General features: G+C 32.5%; 1 protein-coding gene and 1 non-coding gene across 2 annotated transcripts; one reads left to right on the top strand and one right to left on the bottom strand.

Moving 5' to 3' along the window:
• Positions 1 to 14,643: 14,643 nt before the first annotated feature.
• Positions 14,644 to 14,744, bottom strand: LOC124923136. Its single transcript, XR_007098150.1, has one exon. It is a non-coding gene; the product is annotated as a small nucleolar RNA Z279/snoR105/snoR108 (small nucleolar RNA).
• A 4,593-nt stretch (positions 14,745 to 19,337) lies between these two features.
• On the top strand, positions 19,338 to 19,711 carry LOC124912492. The gene has a single exon (XM_047453125.1). The coding sequence runs from the start codon at positions 19,338 to 19,340 to the stop codon at positions 19,704 to 19,706; it is 369 nt and encodes a 122-aa protein (XP_047309081.1). The 3' UTR covers positions 19,707 to 19,711.
• The last annotated feature ends 8,269 nt before the right edge of the window (positions 19,712 to 27,980 follow it).

Raw genomic sequence — 27,980 nt, 5'->3', positions numbered from 1 at the left:
ATTAGTGATCTGTTAGTTTCAGATGATTTGAATGAAGCAATTGAAAATGAAGGTGTTAGACCTGAGACTATAAAAGAGGCTGATTGGAAAAAGATAGATAGAAAGTCCTGCAGCTTTATTCGTTCCTGGGTTGGTGTAAATGTTGTGCATCATGTTGAGAACGAGACTACGGCGTATGGTGTGTGGAGCAAACTTGAAGCTCTCTACACTAGGAGGTCAGCAGGGAATAAAGAAGCACTGGTACGAAGGCTGGTGAATCTAAAGTATATTGATAATAAATCAATTGCTGAGCATTTGAATGAATTTCAAAATATTTTGAATCAGCTGAGTAGTATGAAGATAAACTTTGATGAAGAGGTGCAAGCACTTTTAGTTCTTGGATCTTTGTCTGCAAGTTGGGAGACACTTATTATCACTCTCAGCAACTCAACACCAAATGGTAAAGTCAACATGGCATTTGTCATCAGTTCCTTACTTGATGAGGAGAATCGAAAGGGGGATAAACCCTTTAAATCTGATATGTTGGTGGCTGATAGAGGAAGATCAAAGAATAATAGAAGTGGTTCGAGCAGGGGAAAGTCTAGAGCTCCAAAGAAGGATGGTGCTTGCCATTACTGTGGCAAAATGGGTCACTAGAAAAACGAGTGCTGGAAATTTAAAAATGATAAAGCGAAGGGTACAGTGAAGCCCAAAGAAAAGAAAGAACAGAGTGCAGATACATCTGCTTATGCTTCAGATGGTGAACTGACATATGCTTCTAACTGTCAAGACTCATGTCTCAACACATCTTCAAATGAAACAGCATGGATTGTTGACACAGGTGCCTCATTCCATATTACTCCACACAAAGGTTACTTCCAGTCCTACAAAGCTGGTGATTATGGTGAGGTTCGCATGGGTAACAGTGGTGTGTCCAAGATAGTTGGTCTGGGTGATGTTAGAATCGAGACAAATATGGGTTGTTTCTTGACATTGAGAGATGTAAGACATGTTCCTGATTTAAGAATGAATTTGATTTCAGCAGGTAAGCTCGATGATGGAGGCTACCATAATGTTTTCAGTGGTGGAGCATGGAAGCTAAACAAGGGTTCATTGGTTGTTGCACGATGTAAGAAATGTTGTTCCTTATACAAGACCAATTTGAAAATTGTCTATGATGCAACATATTCTGTTTTAATGGAGTCATCCTCTGAGTTGTGGCACAAGAGACTAGGTCACATTAGTGAAAAGGGGCTGAATGTTTTGATCAAAAAGAATGAGTTGTTGAATCTCAAGGATGCTCATCTTGAAAATTGTGAGCATTGCTTGAAAGGTAAGCAGAACAGAGTCTCCTTCAGTAAGTTAAAATTTGAACTGAAAAAGAATATCCTTGAACTGGTCCATACAGATGTTTGTGGTCCTATGAAGATTAAATCCATAGGCGGTGCTTCCTATTTTGTAACCTTCATAGACGATGCATCTAGGAAGGTTTGGGCCTATGCTATAAAGTCCAAGGATGAGGTTGCATCAAGGTTTGAGGTCTTTCACAAGCTGGTTGAAAGAGAGACGGGAAGAAAACTAATGAGGGTGCAGTCAGATAACGGAGGAGAGTACATAGGCTCATTTGATGATTATTGCAAAGAGCAGGGTATTCGACATGAACAGACTGTGCCCAAGACTCCACAACAAAATGGTGTGGCAGAGAGGATGAACAGAACAATGTTGGAACGGATGAGGAGTATGCTCTCCCATGCCAGGTTGGCTAAGCATTTTTGGGCTGAAGCCATGAGCACTGCAGTGTATGTGATCAATCGTTCTCCCTCCAAGCCATTGGATAATAAGTGTGCAGAAAGCGTCTGGTCAGGTAAAGATGTTAATTATGACTATTTACGTATTTTTGGTTGCAGAGCTTTTGTGCATATTCCAAAAGATGAGAGGTCTAAGCTAGATGCAAAAACCAGACAATGCATATTTTTGGGGTATGGTGATGAAAAGTGGGAATACAGGTGTTATGACCCAGTTGATAAGAAGGTTTTGAGAAGCCGAGATGTGGTATTCCTTGAAGATCAGACTATTGAGAATTTTGAAGATGGCGAAAAGCTTGATGCATACATACGTGACCTTTCTGGTCTTGAGTTGTCTCATGATGTTGAGGAGACAAGGTCACATGTAGCTTCAGATTCAAATAGTGATGATGATGTTCCTCAGGGTCAAGCTATAGGCCATGGAAATGATACTGATACTGAAACTGATCTTGGTGATAATGTTGGGGCTGATTTTGAAGTTCAACAAGAAGATGGAAGTCAACAGAATCAACAAACAGATGTACTTAGGAGGTCTACTAGGGAGAAAAGATCAAGTTCTAAGTACCCTACTACAGAGTATGTCCTTTTAACTGATTGTGGGGAGCCTATATGCTATAAGCAGACTCTTGAGGATACTCATAAGGAAGAATGGATAACTACTATGGATGAAGAGATGAAGTCATTGCTGAAAAATGGCACATATGAACTGGTTCAAAGACCAAAGCACAGAAAAGTATTACAAAATAAATGGGTGTATAAGATCAAGCAAGAAGGTGATGATAGCAAGACAATATACAAGGCTAGGCTGGTTGTCAAAGGTTTTGTCTAGAGGCATGGAATCGATTATGATGAGATTTTTTCACCGGTAGTGAAGATGACTTTTATCCGGGTGGTGTTAAGTCTAGCTGCTTGTATGGATCTTGAGGTTGAACAGCTTGATGTCAGGACTGCATTTCTCCATGGTGATTTGGTGAAGATGTTTATATGGAGCAACCTGAAGGTTACAATAAGAAAGGTGAGGAAATCAAGGTGTGCAAACTTGTCAAAAGTCTGTACGGTTTGAAGCAAGCACCAAGGCAGTGGTATATTAAGTTTGAGTCGTTCATGATCATCCATGGGTACATAAAGACGTCTACAGATCATTGTGTCTTTGTACAAAAGTTTGCTTCTAATGATTTTATTATACTTCTCCTATATGTTGATGACATGCTGATTGTTGGGAGAGACAAGCTCAAGATTGCCAAGTTGAAAAAGGATTTGGCTAAGTCTTTTGAGATGAAAGACTTGGGTCAAGCAAGACAAATTCTTGGAATGCAGGTCATTCGTGATCGGGTGAAGAAAAGGCTATGGTTATCTCAAGAGAGATATATTGAGAAGATTCTAAAACGATTCTGTATGGACAAGGCAAAGCTAGTTGTTTGTCCATTGGCTACACACTTGAAAATAAACAAGACAATGTCTTCTAAGGATGAAGAGGAAAGACAAGAAATGTGCAGTGTTCTATATGCTTCAGCAATAGGCAGTCTGATGTATGCAATGGTCTGTACAAGACCGAATATAGCTCATGCAGTTGGAGTACTTAGTCGTTTTTTTCAAATCCTGGTAAGACACACTAGGAAGCGGTTAAGTGGCTAATGAGATATCTTCGAGGGACCTCCAAATACGTTTTGTGTTATGGTACTGGAAAGCCACATGTTGAAGGGTTTTCTGATTCAGATATGAGTGGTGATATTGACACAATGAGATCAACTTCAGGGTATTTGTTACTTTTGGAGGAGGAGTTGTATCATGGCAGTCTCGTCTACAGAAATGTGTTGTTTTATCTACTACAGAAGCTGAATATATTGCCATTACTGAATGTTGTAAGGAAATGAGATGGATGAAAGAATTGTTGAAAGAAATAAGCATTGCACAAGACAGGTTTGTGGTGTTTAGTGACTCACAAAGTGCTATACATGTGAGCAAGAATCCAAGTTTCCATTTACGTTCAAAACACATCCAAAGAAGGTACCATTGGATCTGTGAAGTGCTCGAGAAGAAGGAGTTATACTTGGAGAAAGTGCATACAGATGAGAACGGGTCAGATATGATGACAAAGGGCTTGCCAAGAGGAAAGCATGAGATATGTTGTGCCAAAGCCGGAATGGTTCTAGCAGGAGCGTCACGATGATGAATGTTTATAACAACATTCTCCCATGGCTCGGAAGGGGGAGAATTGTTGGTGTTCCTTGCCATTGCGGGCGGGTTTTAAATTCCGGGTAAACGGGTCAGGGTTTTCTTTTATGAAAATGGGTTAGAGTATAAATACTTTTTTTGGGTATTTTTCTCATAATAGAGCAAAGTTAGGAGAGAGAGTGAATTACAGATCTAGGGTTTCTGGTTTCCTTCTTCTTCTTGTTCTTTGGCTAATCCAGAGAGAAATATTGGGGGAGCTTTTGATTGTGGAGTAGTCCAATCATAACTAGTGTAATCACTTCTTTCATTTGAGATCAAGACATGTAAGTTTCTACTATTGACATTTGTTTGATTTAGTGAAACTTATCCCTCCCGTGGACGTAGGTCGATTTTGACCGAACCACGTATATTGTGTTGTCATTTATTGCTTTGTGCTATTTCAGTTCTTGGTAAATCTGTTGTTCGTCATAGACGATTTGGAAACTAATTTGTTACATGTTTGATTTCTAAGAAGATCCATAGTTTTGCTGTTGCAAAACTCAACATTTACCTCAATTATTTAGTAAATAAAATATCAACAAAGAAGTGAAAAATATATTGGAAAAATAGGGAAAGATGAAAAAATTAACAAAAGGGAGAAAAGAGAGAAAAAGAAAAATATTAACAAGTTTTAAAATGGGTGGTTTTTACGATTTTTTTTTATTTTGATGCCCACTTTTGTCAAATCTTTGTTATTCGGTGTTTTGGAGTTTGTCGAGTTTGCCTTCACATATAATTAAGTGCATGACCATCTAAAATAATCCCTCTTCAAAGTTAGTCTTCATTTCTACTAATTTTAGAGAACACTTTATGCACACAAATTATCTTTGAATTTAGTACATTATGTTTTTTTCATTTAAGAATAATTGAAAGATAAGTGAATTCAAGTTTGTAAAGTGAATAATGGAGCTTGATAAAATAAATAAATTATGGAAACTTATTTGAAATAAAAAAACTCATTCTAATGTTTTGTTGCTTTCCCAAAAGTCTAGTAGATGCATTGATGAATTCACAACTAATGTTTTGTACACAAAAATAAGTTATAAGAGAAAAGAGATTAGATAAAAACAATAAATGATCCATTAAAAAAAATTATTTTACCTTTTCAAATCAAAAAAATTGAAATTTCTAAAAAAAATAAAATAGTTTCCAAATTGCTGTTAATATTAAATAAAATTTTGAAAATCTCAAAATCTATATGTTTATAATGTGGATAGAGAAAGTTTGAGTTTATGGTTATGAGATTGATAGAAAATATAAATTCTTATTTTTCAAAATATTTAAATTTTGATAAATTTTTATTAACTATAATAATTAAATAATTAACTATAATAGTTAAATAATAAATAATAAGTTATAAAATATAAATTATATTTGTATAAAATGATAAATATTTAATAAAATACATAAAATTGATATATTTAAGATTCAAACTTTATAAAAATAAATTTAAAATTTTTCAAAAATTTCAAAGTTATAAAAAATAAAGTTATTTAAGATTGAATTTTCTGTAAAAAAAAAATTAAAAAACCAAACTAATTATTATTTATTAGTATTCTTTATATATCATATTTATATATATTTTTCACATTTATGTGTAATGTATATATTATTAATACCATATAATAATAATAATTCTAATAATAATATTAATTATTAAAATTAAAATTAAAATTATTATAATCATAATAATTTTAATAATAATTTTAATTTTAATAATTAATATTATTATTAGAATTATTAGAATTATTATTATTTTAAAATTAACTTTTTTTTTTCTTATACTCATATTTTAATTGTTTTTAATTGAATCAAATTTTAACACATATTAATTTGATTTTACATTTTTGTTTATTAATAAAATTTATTTGAAATTGTTACTATATTAATATTTTTTAATTGAATTTGTTTAATTAATTGCTTATAGAAAGTTGAAACGAGACTTTTAAGCTTAAAGTCTTCACATCAATAGTCCCTAGAGTTTTACGAATAAGATATATCAAAGTAGTGTTTCAAATTATGAAAAACAATAAAAATGATCAATTGCTTCCATAATTCTTGTCTTAAAAAAATTTCACGCCTTCTTAAAAAAAGCCAAACTCGTTGCATCCTGCGCTTTATCATTTCTGCATCCCTCAATGACCTCCTCAACCTCTTCCAACGAAAAACGAGACTCCAACATATCTTTTTGCGCTAAACTAATTGAATAAAAAATAATATCATTCAATTTAGGTCTGACCTTAAATGACTCCTTAAACAAATCTTTATAAAATTTGACAATACTCGTAGAAATTTTTGGTTCACTATCATGAACTTTCCCTCGATCGAGAACAAATTAATCACATTATTTCTTGTTTGCACGTTAGAGATCCTGTTATGATCGAATACAACAGTAGAAGGGGGTTGAATAATGGTGTTCTATTTCTTTACTTAAATTTGATTTTAAACTTGTTAAGGACTGAAAATATGTTTCTATTCTTTAACAAATCGTAACAAGCTCTTGAACGGATTTAAGTGTGGAAAATGTTTGTGGGATTTGAAACGGAAGATATGATAGCGAACATAGCAATGAAATGACAACACAAGATTTTATGGATGTTCGGAGATAAAACTTCTATGCCACCCTTCTTCTGTTTCCAAAAAGATTCTACTAGAATATTTTGATTTGTATAACCTTACACAAACTCACTTAGATCACAGGTCTTAACACTTGCATATTCTAAACTCCTAGTTCTCATACTATCTTGCTGAACATACAACGTTCTGTTCAACTTACAACAATAAAATTACTATTGAATGATACAAAAGATTATCGCTAAACATATATTTTCTCGTGTATGCTTAACATAGCAACTTGGTGATTTTCTGAAGCACGAACTAAGATCCGGTGACGGAGAGTATGGAATCTATAAAAATTACTGAGCGTTGTAGAGATTGACATAGAGTGATTTTTCTGGCAGAGATAAAATTTCACTGATAGATTCTCGAGAGAGAGATTCGTCGTTGTCCTCTAATGCTTTTTTATATTTGATGCCTAGCAACGGTCGAATCTATTTTTTAAATACGTAGCAGTTATTCATTCGTCGTACGCCTAGCGTACGGGGTAGTGCGTAGAGGAATCGTTGTACGCCTAGCGTACAGGATAGTGCGTAGGGGAATGAAATATTCGTTTTCCATTTTGCATGTCAGAGCAGAGAGGTGGTTGTACATTTTATCGTACATTCCGTTTTGATCGTACATTTGATGTGGAACTTAACTGACAACTAGCTCTGGTGATGATCAGGTGTGTTGATAACGTACTTAGTTGCTTGATCAGCTCTGCTGATGAGATAATCAGCTGATGAGATAATCAGTTGATAATATACTCAGTTGTTGAACAGCTGTGCTGATAGCAACTCAGTTGTTAGCGCAACTTTGTTGTTGGGCTACTAATTTGTTGGCGCAACACAGTTGATGGGAACTCAGTTGTTGACGCATATTCAGCTGACGGACTACTCAGTTATTAGTGCTTCTTCAGCACTACTGATGGCAACTCAGTTGTTAACGCTTCTTCAGCTCTACTGATGGCAATTCAGCTGCCAGCTTCTTCAGCTCTACTAATGGCAACTCAGCTACTAGCGTAGCTGTGCTGCAGGGTCGGCCCTAGGGTAAGCCTGGCAAGCCCTCGGGCTAGGGCAGCCCACTCCCCAGGGCAGCCCATTAAATAAAATATATAAATATTTAAATAAATTTATGAATGATTTGAACATAAAATGTTGTAGCTTAATGATTCAACATTAAAACTTAGATTTTTCATTTGGTTATGAGTTAAAATCTCACCAAAAACAATTTTTTTTATCAGTTTTTAATACTAGACCTAAGGCGATAAAAAAATAAACTTTTATTTCTATCGGGGGCTAGGACAGCCTAAAACTCGGGGTCGGCTCTGCTCTGCTGTTGGGCTACTCAATTGTTAGCTCATCTTTGTTGTTGGGCTACTTAGTTGTTTGTGCATCTCTATTGTTGGGCTACTCAGTTATTCGCGCATCTCTGTTGTTGGGCTACTCACCTGATGGCAACTCAGTTGTCAGCGCTTCTTCAGCTATGGAGATGACAACTCTGTTGCCAGCGAGTCTGCTGAGTTTACCTGCGCATTAAAACATTGTTGAACTTAGTTTATTCATTCATCAAAGCATCATCAAAACTATGTGTGTTCATTTTAATTATCTTAAGTTTATTTTAATCAATTAAAACGATTTTCATAATTCAACTTAGCTAATGATTTCCCCTTAGCATATATAACTAAAGCTTTAAGTAGACTTGCTGACATTAATTATTGGGCTCACTTGAGAAATCTTTAATATTTACAACTATTTTGATATTCAACACTAATTTTTTCAATTCGTCGGATACATGGTTTTGAATCTTGATAGTATAACCAATGTAGTATCGTATTTAAATTTATCCAAAAAAACGACGCAATTCGTTCATAATTACCCATAATATTTATGTTAAAGGTGACAATTCAGTTCGGGTTGGCAAATTCGAGTTGACAGGCTTGCGAGTTGAGCAATACTAACCTAAACTTGACATGTTTAGTATTTTGTGTCAAAATCTTTTTTTTAAATGATCAATTTAATAAAAAATTGTTTAAACACAACGATAAAAACATGATATTAAAAAAATTTATGTACAAATTGATTAAATTAGAATAATTAATTGACTCGAAAATCTTCAAATAGGGAAATAAGATCTCCACACGAATCTACTAGTTTTCCATATCTAATATCTGATATCGTCATGATAATGGCATTGTGAATAATCCTTAACGGCCTAACTTCATTGTTAAAAGTTCTCTGATTTCTTTCCAACTAGATAATCCACCAGAAAATTATAGGGATGGAGACTCATCTTCTAAGTTTCGCATTTTTAGTTGCCCCAATCTATTCCTTCTAATAGCCACTAATAGTTTTCGGCATAACCCATTGTATACCAGTGAAATTCCACAAAAGACTACATATATTTGCAACAACGTGACAATGTAAAAGTAGATGAGAAGTTGTCTCAACCTCTTTATAACACATACGACAACGACTCACAACAATCATGCATTTTTTCATACATCTATCGTCAGTGAGAATTCTTCCGCAAATAACACTTCAACCAAAAAAGGAGATCTTTGTAATTAATCCGTTGTGTCAAAATCTCTAACCTGAATCCAATTTTTTTATTTGTAATCGACCCAAACTCGACCCAATTGACTTGACTCAACTCGAATTCGAATTGATTTAACCCGATGTAGTTAATATTACATATCTCTATTTCAGATGAACAATGAAATTAAATCACAATGAACAAAAATAAATAAATGTGTGACTTCAACGACTATAATCGACTTTCATAATTGGGAATAGGGATGACAACGGGTACTCTACCTGATAGGTAATGAAGTACACATCCCTTGAACTCGATTTTTATTTTATTATCCGACCCCGAACTCGACCCGGCGGGTATCTCTATTTGTATCATCATCACTGATTCGTTGGGTACCCGATCTTTGACAGATACCCCATTACCCGATTAAAATATAAATTTTTATTTATTATTTTTTAAATATACTAAATATTATTAAGACAAATGAAAATATTAAGAAGGTCGAAAAATATGAAGAAATGCTAGTGTTGAAAATAAAAGTGAAGGGAATAGAGAGAACACATTTTGAAATTACAGAAGATTAAGAGTCATCGAGAACATAAATTAAAATTATGATGGCTTGGAGTGTGGTATAAATAATTAATTAATATATTTATTGTAACTAGCATATATCTCGTGCATTTGTACGAGTAATGATATAAAAAACCGTGGAAAAAAAGTACGGTCTCGTACGATGCAAACGGATAAAAATATAAATAAAATTAATTTAATAAAAAATAATAATAATAATATGTATTCAATGTTTAAAATTCTTAATAAATCACGAATAATATATTAAAATAAAAATATAACGCTCTCATTCCACATTTTATTCATTTCAGTAAACAACTTATCTTCTCACACGGTTGTACTTATTTTGTTAGGTTGTAAGTTCGAAACATGCCTCTAGTATTTTCAATTTTATTTTTAACCGTTTTAAGTTTATGGGTGGGTCAACCCACAATCCGACCCAAGTATCCAAATTAATCACAACTCTCGACTCGGCAATTCGGACACTTTGAAAATTAAGAATCATTATATATATATATTACTTAGTTACAAATTTGAACTTATATTAATGTTTAAACGTCCCGTGTTCATCAAATTTGGTATTAAATTTAAAATATAAAATCTTATTAGTCTAGTTGGTTAAAGGGATGTACTTGTTTTGTTATGTTGCAAGTTCAAAACATACATTTAGCGTTTTTAATTTTATTTTTAACCGTTTAAAGTTTATGGAGGGTCAACCCACAATCCGACCCAATTATCCAAATTAATCACAACTCTCGACTCGTCAATCCGGACACTTAGAAAATTAAGCATTATTATATATATATATATATATATATATTAGTTAGTTAAAAAGTTAAACTTATATTAATGTTAAAACGTTCTACGTTCATCAAATTTGGTGTTGAATTTTAAATATAAAGTCTTATTAGTTTAGTTGGTTAAAAGGTTGTATTTGTTTTTTTAGGTTGCAAGTTCGAAACATACCTCTAGCATTTTTAATTTTATTTTTAATCGTTTTAAGTTTATGGACGGGTCAACCCAAAATCCGACACAAGTATCCAAATTAATCGAAGCTTTCGACCCGGCAATTCAGACACTTTGAAAATTAAGCATCATTATATATATATAGATTAGTTAGTTAAAAAGTTGGACTTATATTAATGTTAAAACATCTCTCGTTCATCAAATTTGGTGTTGAATTTAAAATATAAAGTCTTATTAGCCTAGTTGGTTAAAGAGTTGTATTTGTTTTGTTATGTTGCAAGTTCGAAACATACCTTTAGCATTTTTAATTTTATTTTTAAACATTTAAAGTTTATGGGTGGGTCAACCCACAATCCGACCCAAGTATCCAAATTAACCACAGCTATCGACCCGGCAATCCGGACACTTTGAAAATTAAGCATCATATATATATACTAGCATTTAGCCCGTGCATTTGCACGAGTAATAATATAAAAAACCACGAAAAAAATTACGGATAACATTTTTAATTTTATTTTTAACCGTTTTAAGTTTATGGATGGGTCAACACATAATCCGACCCAAGTATCCATTTACTCAACATCATTATATATTAGTTAGTTAAAAAGTTGAACTTATATTAATATTAAAACGTCCCGCATTTATCAAATTTGGTGTTTGAATTTAAAATATAAAGTCTTTGTAGCCTAGTTGGTTAAAGAGTTGTACTTGTTTTGTTAGGTTGCAAGTTCGAAACATACCTCTAGCATTTTTAATTTTATTTTTAACCGTTTTAAATTTAAAAACGGGTCAACCTACAATCCGACCAAAGTATCCAAATTAACCACAGCTCTCGACCCGGCAATCCGGACACTTTAAAAATTAAGCATCATTATATATATATAGATTTGTAATAATTGTATTGATGTAGAATTTAAAAAAATATTTTAAACTTTAACAAATATATATATTTATATATATATATATTTAATATTAACATTTCATGTATAGAGTATCGGGTTTGGGTTTCGCATACTCTCCGAACTCGATCGGGTTATCCTTTCCACTTCACATCCCCGACCCCAATTTAAAATACTCGTACTCGAATCCAACCATCGAGTATCCACGAATATCGGGTACTCATTTCATCCTAACTAGGGATTGTTGACGACTGCATAATAAGTAGCGATGCTGCAAGATGCAAGAAAAATTAAGGGAGAGGAGTCACAGAACGATGACCCAATTCTGGAAAGGAAAAAGAAAGCTTCGAACTTTTTGGACATGGCGGAAAGTTAAAGCGGAAACGAGAAAGGAGTCAAGTTGAAACCTACAAAAGACTTCGAATTTGTGAGTGAAAATGATAGAATGAGTGGGAAAGGCAAACACAAAACAAAAAAAAATTAATTTAAATAGTTGACAAGTTTTCAGTCATTTCAAATCTAGTTTTTTTTTTTCAAAGGGTCAAAAATTATCAGCCCTAATATTTGTCTATAAACGTACTTAAAGTAAACTAACATGTTAGGGTTGTGGAGCATATTTTTTTTTTCTGTAATTTGGCTTTTTGCTAACATCGACATTAACCGTCTTTGGTTTCGTCAAACATGGTACGACAAAAATATGCTAGCAAGTCACTTCATGTAGAAGCTACCTGGGCCTCTTCATGGTGTACTTTTCTTGACGAATCCAAAGACGCTTCAGTCCCCACATCTTTTTCTTTTTAGACAAATCGTAACACTAACACGTCTGGTCTTGACCTTTTGAGAAAGTTTTATCATCGCCATTTGTTGCTTTTCTTGAAATTTTTCTTGAAATTTGTCATATACTTCTTCTTCCGCCTCTTTATTTTTTATTTTTTGTCAATTGGCTCTTGTATATGACAAATCTCAATAAAAGCAACAATGGTGATGATAGATCTTTCTCAAAAGCTGAATTTAACGGAAATTATAGCGCCAAGGTTACGAGGAAAGGGAATAATGTTTGCCAAAGCTAAAAAAGCTAATTTGGGTTCTCTAACCTGAATAGGAGTGTTGTATCCACCGATAAAACAAAAGGGCAAAATAATATAGATATGGAGGTTGATCAAGCTGATGTTCTTGTTTTTGCTGCTACTCGATCCAAGGCTGAACTGTTCTATAAACAACCAGATCTAGAAGGCTCGAGCTTGGAAAAGGAAATTGTGAAATTCAGGTCACAATTGATAACAGGTGCAACGAAGTTAGAATTATAAGTTGAAGCAGTTACAATTGTGTTGGATTCAATGTTTCCAGCACGAGAAGTGATTGCTCACGCATATGGTCGATTCGTTGTGAGTAAACCTCTATCTCATTCACTTGTAACTGCTTCAACTTATTGTCTAATTTCTAACTTGTTTGAATTGTACCCATCAAATTCCCTGGATTGGCAAAGGTTAATCAGCATTGGTTGTGTTTTTACAGGCAATGAAGAAGGGAGAGGAGACACCATATTAGTTTTTTTGTGTCTATTGTTTTCGATAAAAGAGTTGATTTCTTTATCATGAAACTCGCTAGAGCTGAGGTTTTATCTGAGTTGATGAGCTGGTAGGATGATAATGCGGTAGTTTTTTTATTTGTTTGATGAAGTGAAATGGTTGGAGGATGTAGTCTGTGTGATAAAGAATATGCAACTTTAACTGGGTCACTGTTCACCTTCCATGCCTCGCAAGTTCACATCGATCTGCCTACACTCTCTGATAGGGATAAAGAGGTGGTGAGTTTGATTAGGATAGACAGAATGACTTCATTTTATACATGTATTTGTTGACCACCTATAAATTGAATGGTGTGGGTTAGCTACATCATCTTCTTGCTCACTGCTTTCTTTCTATTCCAGTGTATTCCTTTAACCCCTTTTGTTGCTTTTGTTTCTCGTTAAACTTCAACATTGAAGTTTGTAGATTTGTGAACTTGAGATAGGAATCTTGTTATCATACCTAATAATTAATAATCAAGGATAGTTACTAAACTTTTTTGTATATACTTTTTTTTTTTTGCTAATTGAATAGTTACTAGCATATAGATGTGGACTTGTTTGGTTATGAGTTAGAATCACTTTTGATTGACTAATGGTTACAGCTTCTTGCTCATTTTTTCCCTTCTATTCCTGTGTATTCCTCTAATCCCTTTTGTTTCTTTCGTTTCTCATTAAACTTCAAACAATTGATGCAGTATGTAGATTTGTGAACTTGAAATAAGAATCTTGTTATCATATTTAATAATTGAGGACAATTACTAAACTTTTTGTATATATTTTTTTTGCTAATTGAATAGTTACTAGCATATAACAGGACTTGTTTGGTTATGAGTTAGAATCACTTTTGATTGACTAATAGCTAGTTTTTATTGACATATAAGAAACTTTTAACTGATATTTTAGAATAAAAGAATCCAGATGTTGTTAAATTCAAAATTTATTCTAAATATCTCTGTCTTAAGTTTATTGTTGCATAGTTTAAATGGTAACTCTCAAAAAGCTTAGTATGTATAAAACTAGTTTTCTCCCTTTAGGGTTTAACCACCCATTTTAATGAGATCCTAAAAGAGGCGGATGGAATTATTCTTTCTCGTAACAATCTTGGATTGAACTCCCACCTGAAAAGGTTTGCAGTTCATATTTTGGAGTTTTAATTTGATTTCAACAATTTTTATATTTTGATTTCATGTCTCATTTATGATACAAATTTACTTTAATGTTTAATTTTATTATATTTTAAATATAAAAATCATTTAATAATTAAATCAATTAAAATTCAAACAATTTAATTTTCTTTTTGTGATTGAAAATTATATAACATCATTCCCTAAAAGATTTAAATTGTATATATTTATATTAAAAATTTAAATATAAAAACTATTGAAAAATTACTAATTAATAATATATATAATAAAAGTAAAAAATTTAAAATTTTATGTCAAATAAAATATAGATTTAATAAATTAAAATATTTTTAAAAAATCAAAAAGAAAAATAATAAAATGTAGGAATCAGATGGTTATAAATTAGGGTGCCCAATTGTCGTAACCAGGCTTAGGCGGACACCCTACACGCAAATTGCGAGATTTTGACCACTCATCATATTCCAGTTGCTGCCTGAAGGATCATATTCTCTTATATATTCAAACCTGTATACTTATAAATTCCATACCTTGCTTCAACTTATTTTGTGTCCGATGTGGGACACACATTTTCATCTCTTTTTAATTTATAAGGATATTTCTCTCTTATTCACGAGCAAATGTTATAACTTTTTATCAACGTTTATGTTTTTACTTAATATGAATATTTTATTGATTTCATTTAATATAAGAAACTAGAATATGTCATATGACATTAATTTCAATTAATCTTATTCATGACTAAAGAGAGATTTTATCAGGATAGTTCACAATAACAAATAGTTTTACATATTAATTTTCAAATTTAAATATAATTGTTATTTATTTTAAAAATAAATCAATTAAAGAGTGATTTAAGTTTTAAAGCACTCAATAATATATATATATATATGCATTGTTTTGAAAGCACAATTCCGGTTCATTAACCCGATTTTTTTTTGACAAACTTAACCGGATTTTAATTAATTTTACAAGTGAACACGGCTGTACATCTTTGTCATTAGTTTGAAGAAATATTTCTAATTTAGGTTGTCCATCAAATTAAAACACAAATTTCGAATCCGACTCCGCTTGGACTCTAAAATTGATCATGGTTTTAGAACTTTTTTTAATCGATGTCGAGTTGGTGTGGAAGACAATATGTCTCAATTCTCAAAATAGATTCAATTTCTTTGAAGCGAAACAGAACCCAAAAGCTTCTTCGTACAAAACTCTTCATGAGATGTAACCGACTAACCGTTCAAACCGGACCGAAACCGTTCAAACCAAATTGAACCACTTAAATCGAGTTCAAATCGGTTTTGATTTGGTTTTTAGTTCTAAGGGGTTGAAAAGGAAGGAATTGATGGAAGCTCTTTGGCAATCACATAAAGATGATTTTGCTATGGGGATAGGTACGGCTCTCCGAGATTGCTTTTGTCAATATAAACTACTATGATGATAGAAACCCGATCCAACAACCAATAGGTAAGCAAAATTTTATTTTCACTTTTATGTAAGTGTTGTGTTTCTCTAATATCAATGAGTACTTATCTAAATTTCATTCTAGAATCTTTTTCTCAGACCTAAATGTCACAGAAAGCTATGATACTATAATTGGTAAGCAAAATTTATTTTCACTTTTATGTAAGTGTTGTATTTCTCTAATATCAACGAGTACTTGTCTAAATTTCATTCTAGAATCTTCTTCTAATCCACTGGATGACTTAAGTGGTAAAAGTAGTTTAAAAAAAGCAAACGCCACGAGATAATAACTGTGGGTAGGAGTGTAAACGAGTCGAGTCGAGCCGAGTACCATAATATTTGAATTTGACTCGAATTGCATTGTAAATACTCGATTATAAATCAAGCTACTCGAGTTCAAACTCGAAAATTTTATTTTATTAATTAAAATTATATTTTATCACTAAATAATATCTCAAACATAATATAATATATATTTCAAAAACTTCACATATATAATCACAACATTATTTAAGAATAAGAAATATATATATCGTCACATAGTTTAAAAATAATCATTCAATCACAACATATCATTTAAAATTTATAAACAAAATAAATATTTAAAAAATGTTCATCAAAAATATTACAAGTTTGACAATATGATGCACTAATCATACCGTAGTGATATTCAAATTTATAAGATTCAAAATATAAAATAGTGAAAACAATGAATAATTTGCTTATTAATAGTATAATGTACAAAAATATATATTTTAAGGTCTTTTGATGGAGAAAAAATTTGAAAGATAGACGAAAGAGAAGAAAGAGATGGGTTTGACTGTTTAAAAATGGAAGAAGAAGAAAAAGAGTGGTTTGACCATTTGAAAATAGAAGGATGAGAAAACGAGAATGAAAAGAACCGATATAGATGGGTTTAGGTGTTTCAGAACGAAAGGAGGAGAGAGAATGAGGGTTTGAGAATGAAAGTTGTGAGAATTTTTTTTGATATATATTATATATAAATATATATAACTAGCTCGCGAGTTATTCGAACAACAAATATAAAACTCGAGCTCAATTTTATAACGATCTACTCGAACTCGATTCGAGCTCGACAAACCGAGTTTGAGTTGAACTTTGACCGAGCTTCTAACGAACAGCTTGACTCGTTTACGCCCTTAATTGTGGTTATGCTAACTTCATACATGAGATTAATAATAAATAAAAAAATGTATTGTTATTCTTATCCATTGAAGTAATCATATGTTTGTTCAACCCACAAATGTTTACATAGGTGGAAATAAGTAAACTTAAGAGGTTTAATTAATTGTTTATTTTTAAACAATATTACTTTGTGTAAATACTTGAATAACCACATATCATACAAGGTGAAAGTAATAGGTAGTTGTAATTTGCTTTTTCCATGAAAATAATGAACCTTTTATTATTAAATAATGTTATATGCTTCAATGACTTTGAATAAATTTTCATGCAAAATTACTATATATTGAGTTTGCATTCCATTTTGTTTAATATATATATATTTTCAGTTGGTGTGCGAGTATTAATGGGTGCATTGTGATATATATACCACGCATGACATTAACTAGACAAGTCATTATCATTTTTGTTTGGCTTAGGACACAAATCATATCCTTCATATGTCAAGTCTATTCGTAATAGGTTGAGAAACTCTCACAATGTGGTTTGGGTCATGAAAATATCTATTTATTTTGTTAGAGTTGTGCAAGAAAAAGTGGTATTCAATTCTCATCATTATTTGAATTCTCATCATTATTTAATTGATTGTTTGACTAAAAATAATGTTTGTGAATATAGAACAATGTTTACTTTCTTCTCTAGAAACATAAAATGGTAGGCCAAGTTGTATCTAGGATATGTTCAACAACCATTAATAATATGTTTGTTGATCCTCTTTGGTTGGTTTGTTATGCCATTACTACTTGTCCCACTTTATTTAATTTTTGAATTTTCACGTATTTTGTGAAAGTACGTATTAACAAGTTAAAATATTATGTTTTCTTTCTAACTTTTTTTTTCAGTTTTAACTGTTTTAATTTGGTATTGAATATAAATAAACATCTCAATTAAAGAATCAAACTTTAAGCAAGTCACAATAGAATATTTAGTAATATTTGAGTTTGTGATATTTTATTTTTTAAAGACACATCATTGACATTTAGCTACCCTAATTGTTTATTTTTTATTATTATTATTAACGTGGAAATATACAATGTTATTTTTAAAATTGTGGACATAGTTTATTTCAATCAATTGAATTTGTAGTGATAATTGTAATACTATTTTGGGTTTTTAACAATAATAAATATGTATAGATAAGATAAAATAAAATAACTGTACTCACAACCATCCTAAAAATATTATTGTGAATGACATCAAATCATGATGACAAACCAAACTTTATCCGCCCACAAAGCATGACTATTACTCATCATTCCATAAGTGATTTCACATCATTGTTACCACCAAATTGATTGCATTTACTTCACTCATTATTAATTTTATCATTCTTAATTAACTCTTTTCAAAATATTTTTTATCATTAACACGGGGTGTGTGGGTGGGTAGACAGGGTACACAATTTTTTTTATTCATATAGTATACTGTATTGAACTTTGTAGTATAAAAAAAATTAAATCGATACTTATCGAAATCTCGGTATGAACATACCGTTTATATCGAATATTGATGGTATATCAAAATTTCGGTATGAAGTCGGTATTATAACATGCATACCCCAAAAAACACATTTATCTTAAAAGCAAACAATCAAATGTGATTAGGGAGGATAATGAGACAGTTCGGGGTGCTGAATGTATTTATCATCACCGTCCTGTTCGGTTTCAGAGAATTCCCGCGGGATACCATTTATATTTTATATAATAAAAATTTATAAATTGATTTTATATATTTTAATATATTGAAAAATTATATTATTATAAATAAATTTAAAATATAATGAATAAATAAATATATTAATGATTTTATATATTTAATTGTGTTTATAGTGTACCGTTCGTGGCAGAATCACAGTAAAATCGGAGTGGGACGGGATACAAATATCATCTCGGTCAACTACCGATTAAATCGAAGAAAAAACGCCAAAAACAAGATAATTCGGTTCGGTTACTGCGAGTCAATTTCAAATTCACATCCTTATTAATACATAAACTTTAACAAAATTAAATATTAAAATTTTTATCCAATAATAAAATATTCATTATAAGTCTTCTAATCATTTAAATTAGTTTCCTCTCTGGTTTACTAAAATACCTAGGGATTGCATTGATAGAATGGATTATTTTATAATTTGATTTTAAAATATTATTTTATCTGAGGATGCGCTGCCACGTAAGGGAAGGACACAGCGTTGAAATGGCAGAGGTAGAAGGGACACGTGGACATGTAATATAGGACGGTAATTGATTGCGAATAAAAAAAAATAAAAAATAAAAATGAAAAAAGAGATAAAGCTTAAAACATATATATATAGTTTCCCACTATTATCTATCTATCCAACATCGAAGCAATCATCAACGATTAATAAATTAATTTAAAGTAAAATCCGATCATGACGATTTCCGATGTGGTAGTAGGGAACTTAACTGTACTCTATTTCATTACAATCGCCGCGATTAAAGTTTACGGTTTAGCGATGGGCCAGAGTTTTAGCGGTTTCTTTGTACTTGTTACATCTACTTTATTGCTCGCTTTTATATTCCTTGTATCGCTAACGTGGGATATTTCAAGAAAGGCGATCAAAGCGTTCGTGTCGTCGTCTTCATCGTCCAGTGACGCCGGCGGCGATTATTCCGGCGATAACAATATCGCCTGTCGCGGCGGAATATGCTGGCACGGCGTCGCAGTTAGATCGCCGGCTTCTCAAGTTCGGTTTAGTCTTCCTCAACGGGTAGATTATCGGGCAGCACACCATTTGTGACCTTATCAAACAAAATGCCCTTATCTTAATCAAACCGCATCGGTTCGGATCGGATTGGACCGGATCCGCGGGTTATATATGTTTATATTTTTAATTAATAAATATAAATTTGTTGATTTTGAATTCTATGAATATGGACCTATATATGTATATTATTGTTTTTTCTATTAAATAAATTTGACTTATATATATATTGTTTTAAATAAAATAAAGAGAAGACTTTAATATATCTATTATGAATAAAGAAATTTGGTTGGTTTGTTTAATAATACACCTTAACCCTTACCATTTATTTATCATAATACTAATTGTTATATTTTTTTTGAAAATGACTAAATATCGTTTCAACAAATCCTATCATTAATTAAAAAAAGAAAAAAGACAGCAGAAATCAAAAAGAAAAAACAATGAAATAAAAAGTGATTTTTAATTTTTTATACAACAAACAAACACAATGAAATCAACCTAAAAGTCTTAAAATAATAATTTTTGTGACTTCACCGACATGATACTCCATTTCTCTCTCGCGCACACACACACACAAAAAAAACTCCAATTCTGTTCATTAACGGTATATGTCTTAATGTAAAAGTATGAGAATTCTCATCAAGAATAATATCATTCCAAAACCTGCTCAACAATTCTACGGGACATGTGTAAATACTCTCGCGTTACATTCCGCCCAAATATGATGATAATAATACCAAAGAAACATTTAAAGATACTTGAGTAGAACCTATCTCTTTTTTTACCTTTTCTAAAGCTAAATTCTTGATATCAGACCAATTATATATAGGGATAGTTAAGAAAGTTCATGTGAGTAGAGAATTTATCCCAAAGGACAGAAGCAAATGAGCACTATCCAAGAATATGGGAATCGTTTCTTCCTTTACCAAGCAAAGAACACATATTTAGGGATGTTCATAAATTTGTCAATATTGTTACTCGTCATCAGCCTTTCCCTAAACGCAAGCCACAAGACCAAACCAAATGAAACCATTATTCAACATTCTGACCATGCTTACGACACTAAATTGGAATCAAATTTATTATCAACCTTAGCCTTGCACAAGTGAATCAATACTATCATAAGGATAAGTTTGTCGACATCCTCCAAGATCCTAACACCTTTTGAAATACGCATTACATTCTCCATCCTTAATATCCTGCACTGTAGCAATATGACAATCTTTTCTAATACGAACCGTCTTAAACTCCTTCTTTGTAAAATGGGTTGTCCTTCAAACCAATAGAAATAAGTGCCTTTACCATCGCCAAAATGACCGAGAACTATCTTCCCATCACATTCTCTTAATCTGAGAATTTCTTTAAGACCATGCCATATCTTCATGAATTATGCAAATCCAGATGTTTGTCTCTCTTTTCATAAACTTTGAGTGAACCAAACAGACCCACAAGTCAGCCTTTTTCTCAAGTGCCCACAAATGACGAAAATTGAGTGCTTTATTTCAATCAACGCACTTTCTTGATGTCAAGTCCACATTCTTTTTTCGGAGTACACACATATTTCCATTTGACTTTCTTCCCACCTCGACCTTGATTCCCCCTAAATGAAATCCCAATATTTTTTTCCAGCTCTTTTTATCACATTCTTAAAAACAATATCAATTGTTGTTTTCAATAACCAATAGTGCCCATCATGACCTTCTTCACAAGTTCGATCCTTCCCACATAATAGAGTTTCTTCGTTGCCCAACATTGAATATAATTCATCATATTCTCAATAAGTGATCGACAGTGCGAAACATGAAGCTGCTTGGATGAAAGGGGAATCCCAAGATACTAAATAGGAAGAGAATATTCTTTATTCCAATGATGTTGAAAATTTCCGCCTTCGACCATAAAACGCTAAACCTTTTCCTTCATTGACAAACTAACCTATAATATTTGAGAAAATATTTAATGCATCCTTAATAGTCGAAATAAAATCCACATCAGCTTGAGCCAGAATAAACAAGTTATCCGAAAACATATATGAGTAATGACCTTATCCTTGCAATGTGTAATAGATGTATGGTCGATTTCTCAAAAGCACTTTAAATATGCAGTTAAGAATCTCCATGACAAGAATAAAAATATATGAAAGAGAGAGGGTCACTTCGTCTCATGCCACTTTCAACCTTAAAGAAGCCCCCTATGAATATCATTAACGTGGATAATAAAATGTGGAGTAGTGATGCATTGTATAATCTAATAAATGAAAATGATTGAAAATTCTGAAGAATTTTTTTTGAATAATCCCATCCCATCTAACCGAAAACCCTTTTGAATATCAACTTTAAACGCAACACGAGGTGAAATAGAACACTTAACCTAACTCTTTAAAATTCCATGCACAATGAGGATATTATGTGAAATAGACCTACCGGAGATAAATGATGACAGACCATGACTCACCAAGTTAGAAATAACACATTTGAAACGTTGAGAAAACAAATTTAAAATGATTTTATAAATGATATTATAGTAAGAAATGAGACGAAAATTCTGATTTTTCTCGAAAAGAAAAATTTCTGGAAATTAAATTCATTGTAGAATTTTCCATTGTTTAAGTATTTTTCTATTCTTGAAGAACTCAATAACACCATCACAAACATCTTAGCCAAATAACCTCCATTGGAAGAATGATGAGTTGTACCATCAAGCTCATGACTATTGTCCCCATTCCCAGTAAATGCCACATGCCGAATTTACAGTACTAACCACCCTAATCATCTCCCTGCTTTTATGTTATGAGAGAATTTTAGAGTCGGTTTTCTAACCTTTAACAAGTCGACAGATTATTAACGAAGTCGGCATGTTCTGTAATTTTGTTTTAATAAACTGTGCAAACAATGCAACATGTTTAAAATTTGACATAAAGCGGTGTAACAACATGTGACAGTTCTTATAGCATTTGATTAAACTGCAACAGTTATAACAAAATGGAAAAAACAACTGGCAGAAATAATTCTATGGGGAAATAATTCTGAAGGCAAGAGCCCTTAAATACCTGCTAAATAGGAATTGAGAAGACTACTGATCAATTTGTGAAACTCTTCGGGTCCTGTAATTAATTTCTTCTTTTCTCTCATCATCATTGTATTCACCATGACAATTAGGGTTCTATCTCTTTCAATTAATTCTTCACTACTCATCTTCATATAAATCTTTTATCCTTGTATCAATTATATTTTTCTATTAAAGATTTATACCTAATTCTACTTCAAGGTATAACAGTTGTGTCAGAGCAACTTTCTTGGCATTATGATGGAAACGCGGATGGAAGGAGAATTGAATGAGATTCGTAGCCGTAGCCAGACGCAGGACGAACACTTACAAGCGCAAGAAAATCATTTTGATCGAATGGAGGCGATGATGACATCAATGAACGATGAACTTAGACGACCAACTCTAGTGTCCGGTAATTATAATCTAGAACTAAGAGGGGAAAGTGGAGGTGACTTCAGAGGTGAACGCCAACATGATCGCAGACGTGGTGAGGTAAGAAGACATCAGGATGAACATTCTGAAGACAGTGAACAACGTTATTATATGTATGTGGATGACGAAGTGGGCGACTTGATATATGAAGTGGATGTGTTCTTTCAGGTGGATCACACGTGGGAAGATTCAAAGCTAGAATATGTTTGTGCACACTTAAAGAGGCGAGCCCAATGTTGGTTCAGTTCACATCTACAACACAGGTTATCGGGAAGAGTTATGACCTGACATGAGTTCAAGGCGTTTGATATTAAAAGAGTTTGACCCGAGTGAATTTGATGATCCGCTAGACGAATGGAAAGATCTTAAGCAGGAAACATCAGTTATGGAATTTGGTAAGAAATACTTGGATGTCATTTACAAATTACCACACCTTATTGAAAAATTCTCAATTAAAGGCTATTTAAAAGGATTAAAAGAGGAGATTACAAATTCAATCAGAATTTAAAAATCGGGGTCATTATCTAGCAAATAAAGAGAGTCCACTATTGCCTAATCTTAAGCAACTTGCATTTGACAGAAAAATAAATAATCGAGAGGCTATAATTGATCAGGTACGAGTACTTCCACTAGTTATATTAACTAGCATATATCTCGTGAAAAAAATATTACGATAAAATTTTTATGGGCGGGTCAACCCACAATCCGACCCAAGTATTCATTTACTCTCACATATATTCAAATTAACCATAGCTCTCGACCCGGCAATCCAGACACTTTAACAATTAAGCATCATTATATATATATATATAGATTATAGAACATTGCCGAAACCAACAGTCACTAATCATAGTTTTCAAAGGTTTAATATCAACCAAAAAACTCTGGATTAGAGAAAAAAGAAGAATTAATGTTTCTATTGTGAAGAAAAGTGGAATATGGGCACATATGTAAGTCTGGGCTTGTGGTTATAAGTATTGAATTGATGAAAGCTGAAAGTCAAATAGATGATATCGATGGAACGAAGACAAAAGATATAATAGCAAAAGCATTGTTAGTGAGCCTAGAAGGAGCTACCACATTTGAGACAATGAAGATAAAAAATAATGTGAGCAAGAACACTATATATGTGTTGGTGGATTTAGACAGCACATTAATGATACAAAACTATTTTCATGTATGCCTTTTTACCCGAGACGGATATGGATAACCAATTAAGGGATCTACTTTATAAGTTTAGCGATTTATTCTAAGAGCCAACCAATTTACCTCCTAATAGAAGTTATGATCACCGAATTTGTTTGAAGGAAGGAGCGCATACCGTCAACTTGAGACCTTACATATATCCTCCTCTTCAAAAAGACAAAATGAAAGGCATAATAAATGAAATGTTGGAGGCAGAGGTAATTAGAAAAAGTTATAGCCTGTTGTTTTCCCCGGTAGTAAATGTTAAGAAGAAGGACCAGAGTTGAAGATTATGAATTGATTATCAAATATTAAACGATTATGAATTGATTATCAAAGATTAAACGAGGTAACCATTAAAGATAAATTTCCAATTCCTTTAATTAAAATTTGATAGATGAATTACATGGTAGCTGTATTTTTCAAAACCGAACCTGTGTTCGGGTTATTATCAAGTGAGAATGAATGAATGAATGTGACATTTGTAAGACCGTGTTTAAAACTCATGAAAGGCATTATTAATTTGTAGTAATACCATTTGGGTTAACCAATGCCCCTTCGACATTTCAAAAGATGATGAATTAATTTTTAAAACCTCACCTAAGGAAGTTTGTCTTAGTCTTCTTTGATGACATTTTAATATACATCAGGAATTTGAATGAACATGCGAAACATTTAAAGCTCAATTTTGAATTATTAAGACAACAACGATTGGTTTTAAAGTATTAAAAATGTGTTTTTTTTGTCGAGAGATTGACTATCTGGGCCATGCGATTTCATAAGAAATGGTGGTTGTGGACATGTCTAAAATCGCATCAATTGAATCGTGGCCACAACTGAGTAATCTGAAACAATTGAGGGTTTTTTTTGGGACTCACATGTTATTATAGAAGATTCATCAAAATTATGAATCCATTGTGTTCCCCATTGACAGTTTTTAAAAAAAAAAGGCAAGTTTGAATGTAAGTTTTAATGAGCTGAAATTAGTAATGATGAGGCCATCGGTACTCAAGCAGCCAAATTTCGAGGAAGAATTTATCATTGAGACAAATGCAAGTAAATAATGGTGGGTGTCGTTTTAATACAGTAGGGACATCCTATTGCATTTATCAGTAAAGGGTTAGGACCAAGATTTCAAGCCTCATCAACATATGAACGAGAGATATTGACATTGTTACATGTGATTAAGAACTGGAGGAGTTACTTACAGTTTAAGTCATTCATGATTAAAATTGATCACGAATCACTTAAACATCTATTGGAACATAAAAATAAACACTTGAGTCAAGAGAAGTGGTTATACAAATTGGTGAGATTCGATTTTTCAATACAATATAGAAGGGTAAAGAGAACGTGACAACATATGCATTATCGAGACTTTCAGAAAATGGATCTTCTTGCTCAACAATATCATAATTTTTATCAGTTTTAATGAAAAAAATTGAAAAATCGTGAAATCAATATTTGAATTTGAAGAAGATCATTTCGACATTGGGGACAGATCCGTCAGGGGTAAATGGATTTTCCTTCATCAAAGGTCAGTTGCGTAAGGAAAGGCGGTTGGTGGTGGGTTGTGATAAGATTTGAGAACTTATGTTATTTCAATAGTGCATAATTTAGCAGTAAGGAACATTCAGGAGTGATGATCACATATCAGAAACTATGTCAAACGTATTTTTAGAAAGGAATGGAACGAGATATTAGAGAATTTATGATGAAACTATGTGGTTTGCCAACAACAGAAATGGGAGAATCAAGGGTATAAAGAGTTGCTGCAACTTTTGACTAATCCTACATCAATTTGGAGTGATATTTCCATGGACTTCATTGAAGGTTTGCCTAAAGTCAATGGTTATTTTGTTATTTTGTAGTCAAAGATGGCTCATTTTGTTGGGTTGAAACACTCATTCTCTGCTAGTTATATTGATCAAGTGTTCATGGATCATATATTTCGTTTACATGGGATGCCGCTAACCATTATAAGTGACAGTGACAAAATCTCCGTGAGTACTTTTTGAAAAGAACTGTGTAAATTGTAAGGTATTGAACAAATAATGTCATCAATATATCACCCACAAACTGATGGGCAAACATAAGTGGTTAATCGAAGCCTGTAAACTTATTTGCGATGTATAGCAAGTCAAAAAACTAAGTCATTGGTAAAATGGCTTCCTTTAGCTGAATGATGATAAATAAAAACTTCCACTCGACAACTTTATCTTCACCATATAAAATCATGTATGGTCAGCCTCCACCAGTTCATCATCCATACTTAGTAGGGTACTCAAGGATCGATGCAGTGAACCGTAATTTGTCGGAAAGGGAAGAGGAATTAAAACTTTTGAAGTTTCATTTGCAATGTGCACAACATCGAATGAAAGTAATCAGGTAAGAGAAGGGTATATTGTGTTTATCAAGTGGGGGATTGAGTGTTTGTATGGTTACAACCGTACAGACAGTCTTCGGTGAGAGGAAAGATGCATAAACTCAACCCTAAGTTCTATGGACCCTTTCAAATAATGAAATGAGTGGGGAATGTGACTTACAAGATTGATATTCCGTCTACAGCAAAGATGCACAATGTCATTCACGTCTCTTAGCTCAAGCAAAAACTGAGAAATGCAGTAATCAATCCCCATAGTCTTATCCTCCAAGAGGACAACATGGTGAAACTAGTGACAATTCTAGATGAGGAGTTGTTTGGAAGGATGAAATTAGTATTGGACAGTTCTTGATTAGGTGGTTTAACGCTTCAGATGACGATGCTAGCTGGGAAGAAGAGTCATGGTTGATGACAAAGTACCCTCAGTTTGTGTTAATAGTGGGAGACACAACTTCTTTTAATCAGCTTGTTCGTGAACAAGTGTTGATGGGGAGGCTAGTGTTCTGAGAGCATTTTAGGGTTAGGTTTTCTTACCCTTAATAAGTCGACGAATTGTTAACGAAGTCGCATGTTCTGTAATTTTATTTTTAATAAGCTATGTAAACAATAGGTTTTAGACTTGAAATAAGCTGTGTAACATCATGTGATGTTCTTATAATAGTTGATTAACCTGTAATAGTTATAACAGAATGTATAGAAACAATTGCTGAAAAGGAATTGAGAAGACTCCTGGTCAATTTGTGAAACTCTTTAGGTCCTGTAATTAATTTTCTCTTCTCATCCATGAATAGGATTCTATTTTCCTCAATTAATTCTTCACTACTCATCTTCGTATAATTCTTCTATTTTTGTATCAATTATATTTTTTTATTTAAAATTTATACTTAATTCTACACTTTTTTTTTAACAATCCTGAATCAGAATCCTAAGAGTTTCTTCCCGGACTATTCATATTCCCCAATTAGACCTTTAAAATAAGCAATAACTTCATTGTGAATCTACTTCTGCCCAAGAATAACCCCACTGTCCTCATTAGTAAGTCTAAAGACTTTGTTTTTGATATTTCTAGAAGAACATTTCCTAAAGAAGAAGGAAGTATTGTCACCCAATGATAGACAATTTTTTCTGGATTTCTGTTTTGCAAAGCTCCTCCTTCTCACATAATCCCTAAAACTGACCATCGCTCTCTTTTCCTCATTCTGAATCTGATCGGAGTTCACTGTGCCCAACAACTTACCCTGAATGCCTTCAAGATTGGCCCT

The sequence above is a fragment of the Impatiens glandulifera genome, chromosome 1 (genome assembly GCF_907164915.1).
Source record: "Impatiens glandulifera chromosome 1, dImpGla2.1, whole genome shotgun sequence".
Lineage (NCBI taxonomy): Eukaryota > Viridiplantae > Streptophyta > Magnoliopsida > Ericales > Balsaminaceae > Impatiens > Impatiens glandulifera.
The sequence above is the reverse complement of the archived record's forward strand: the minus strand, read 5'-3'. Positions and strand labels throughout refer to the sequence as shown.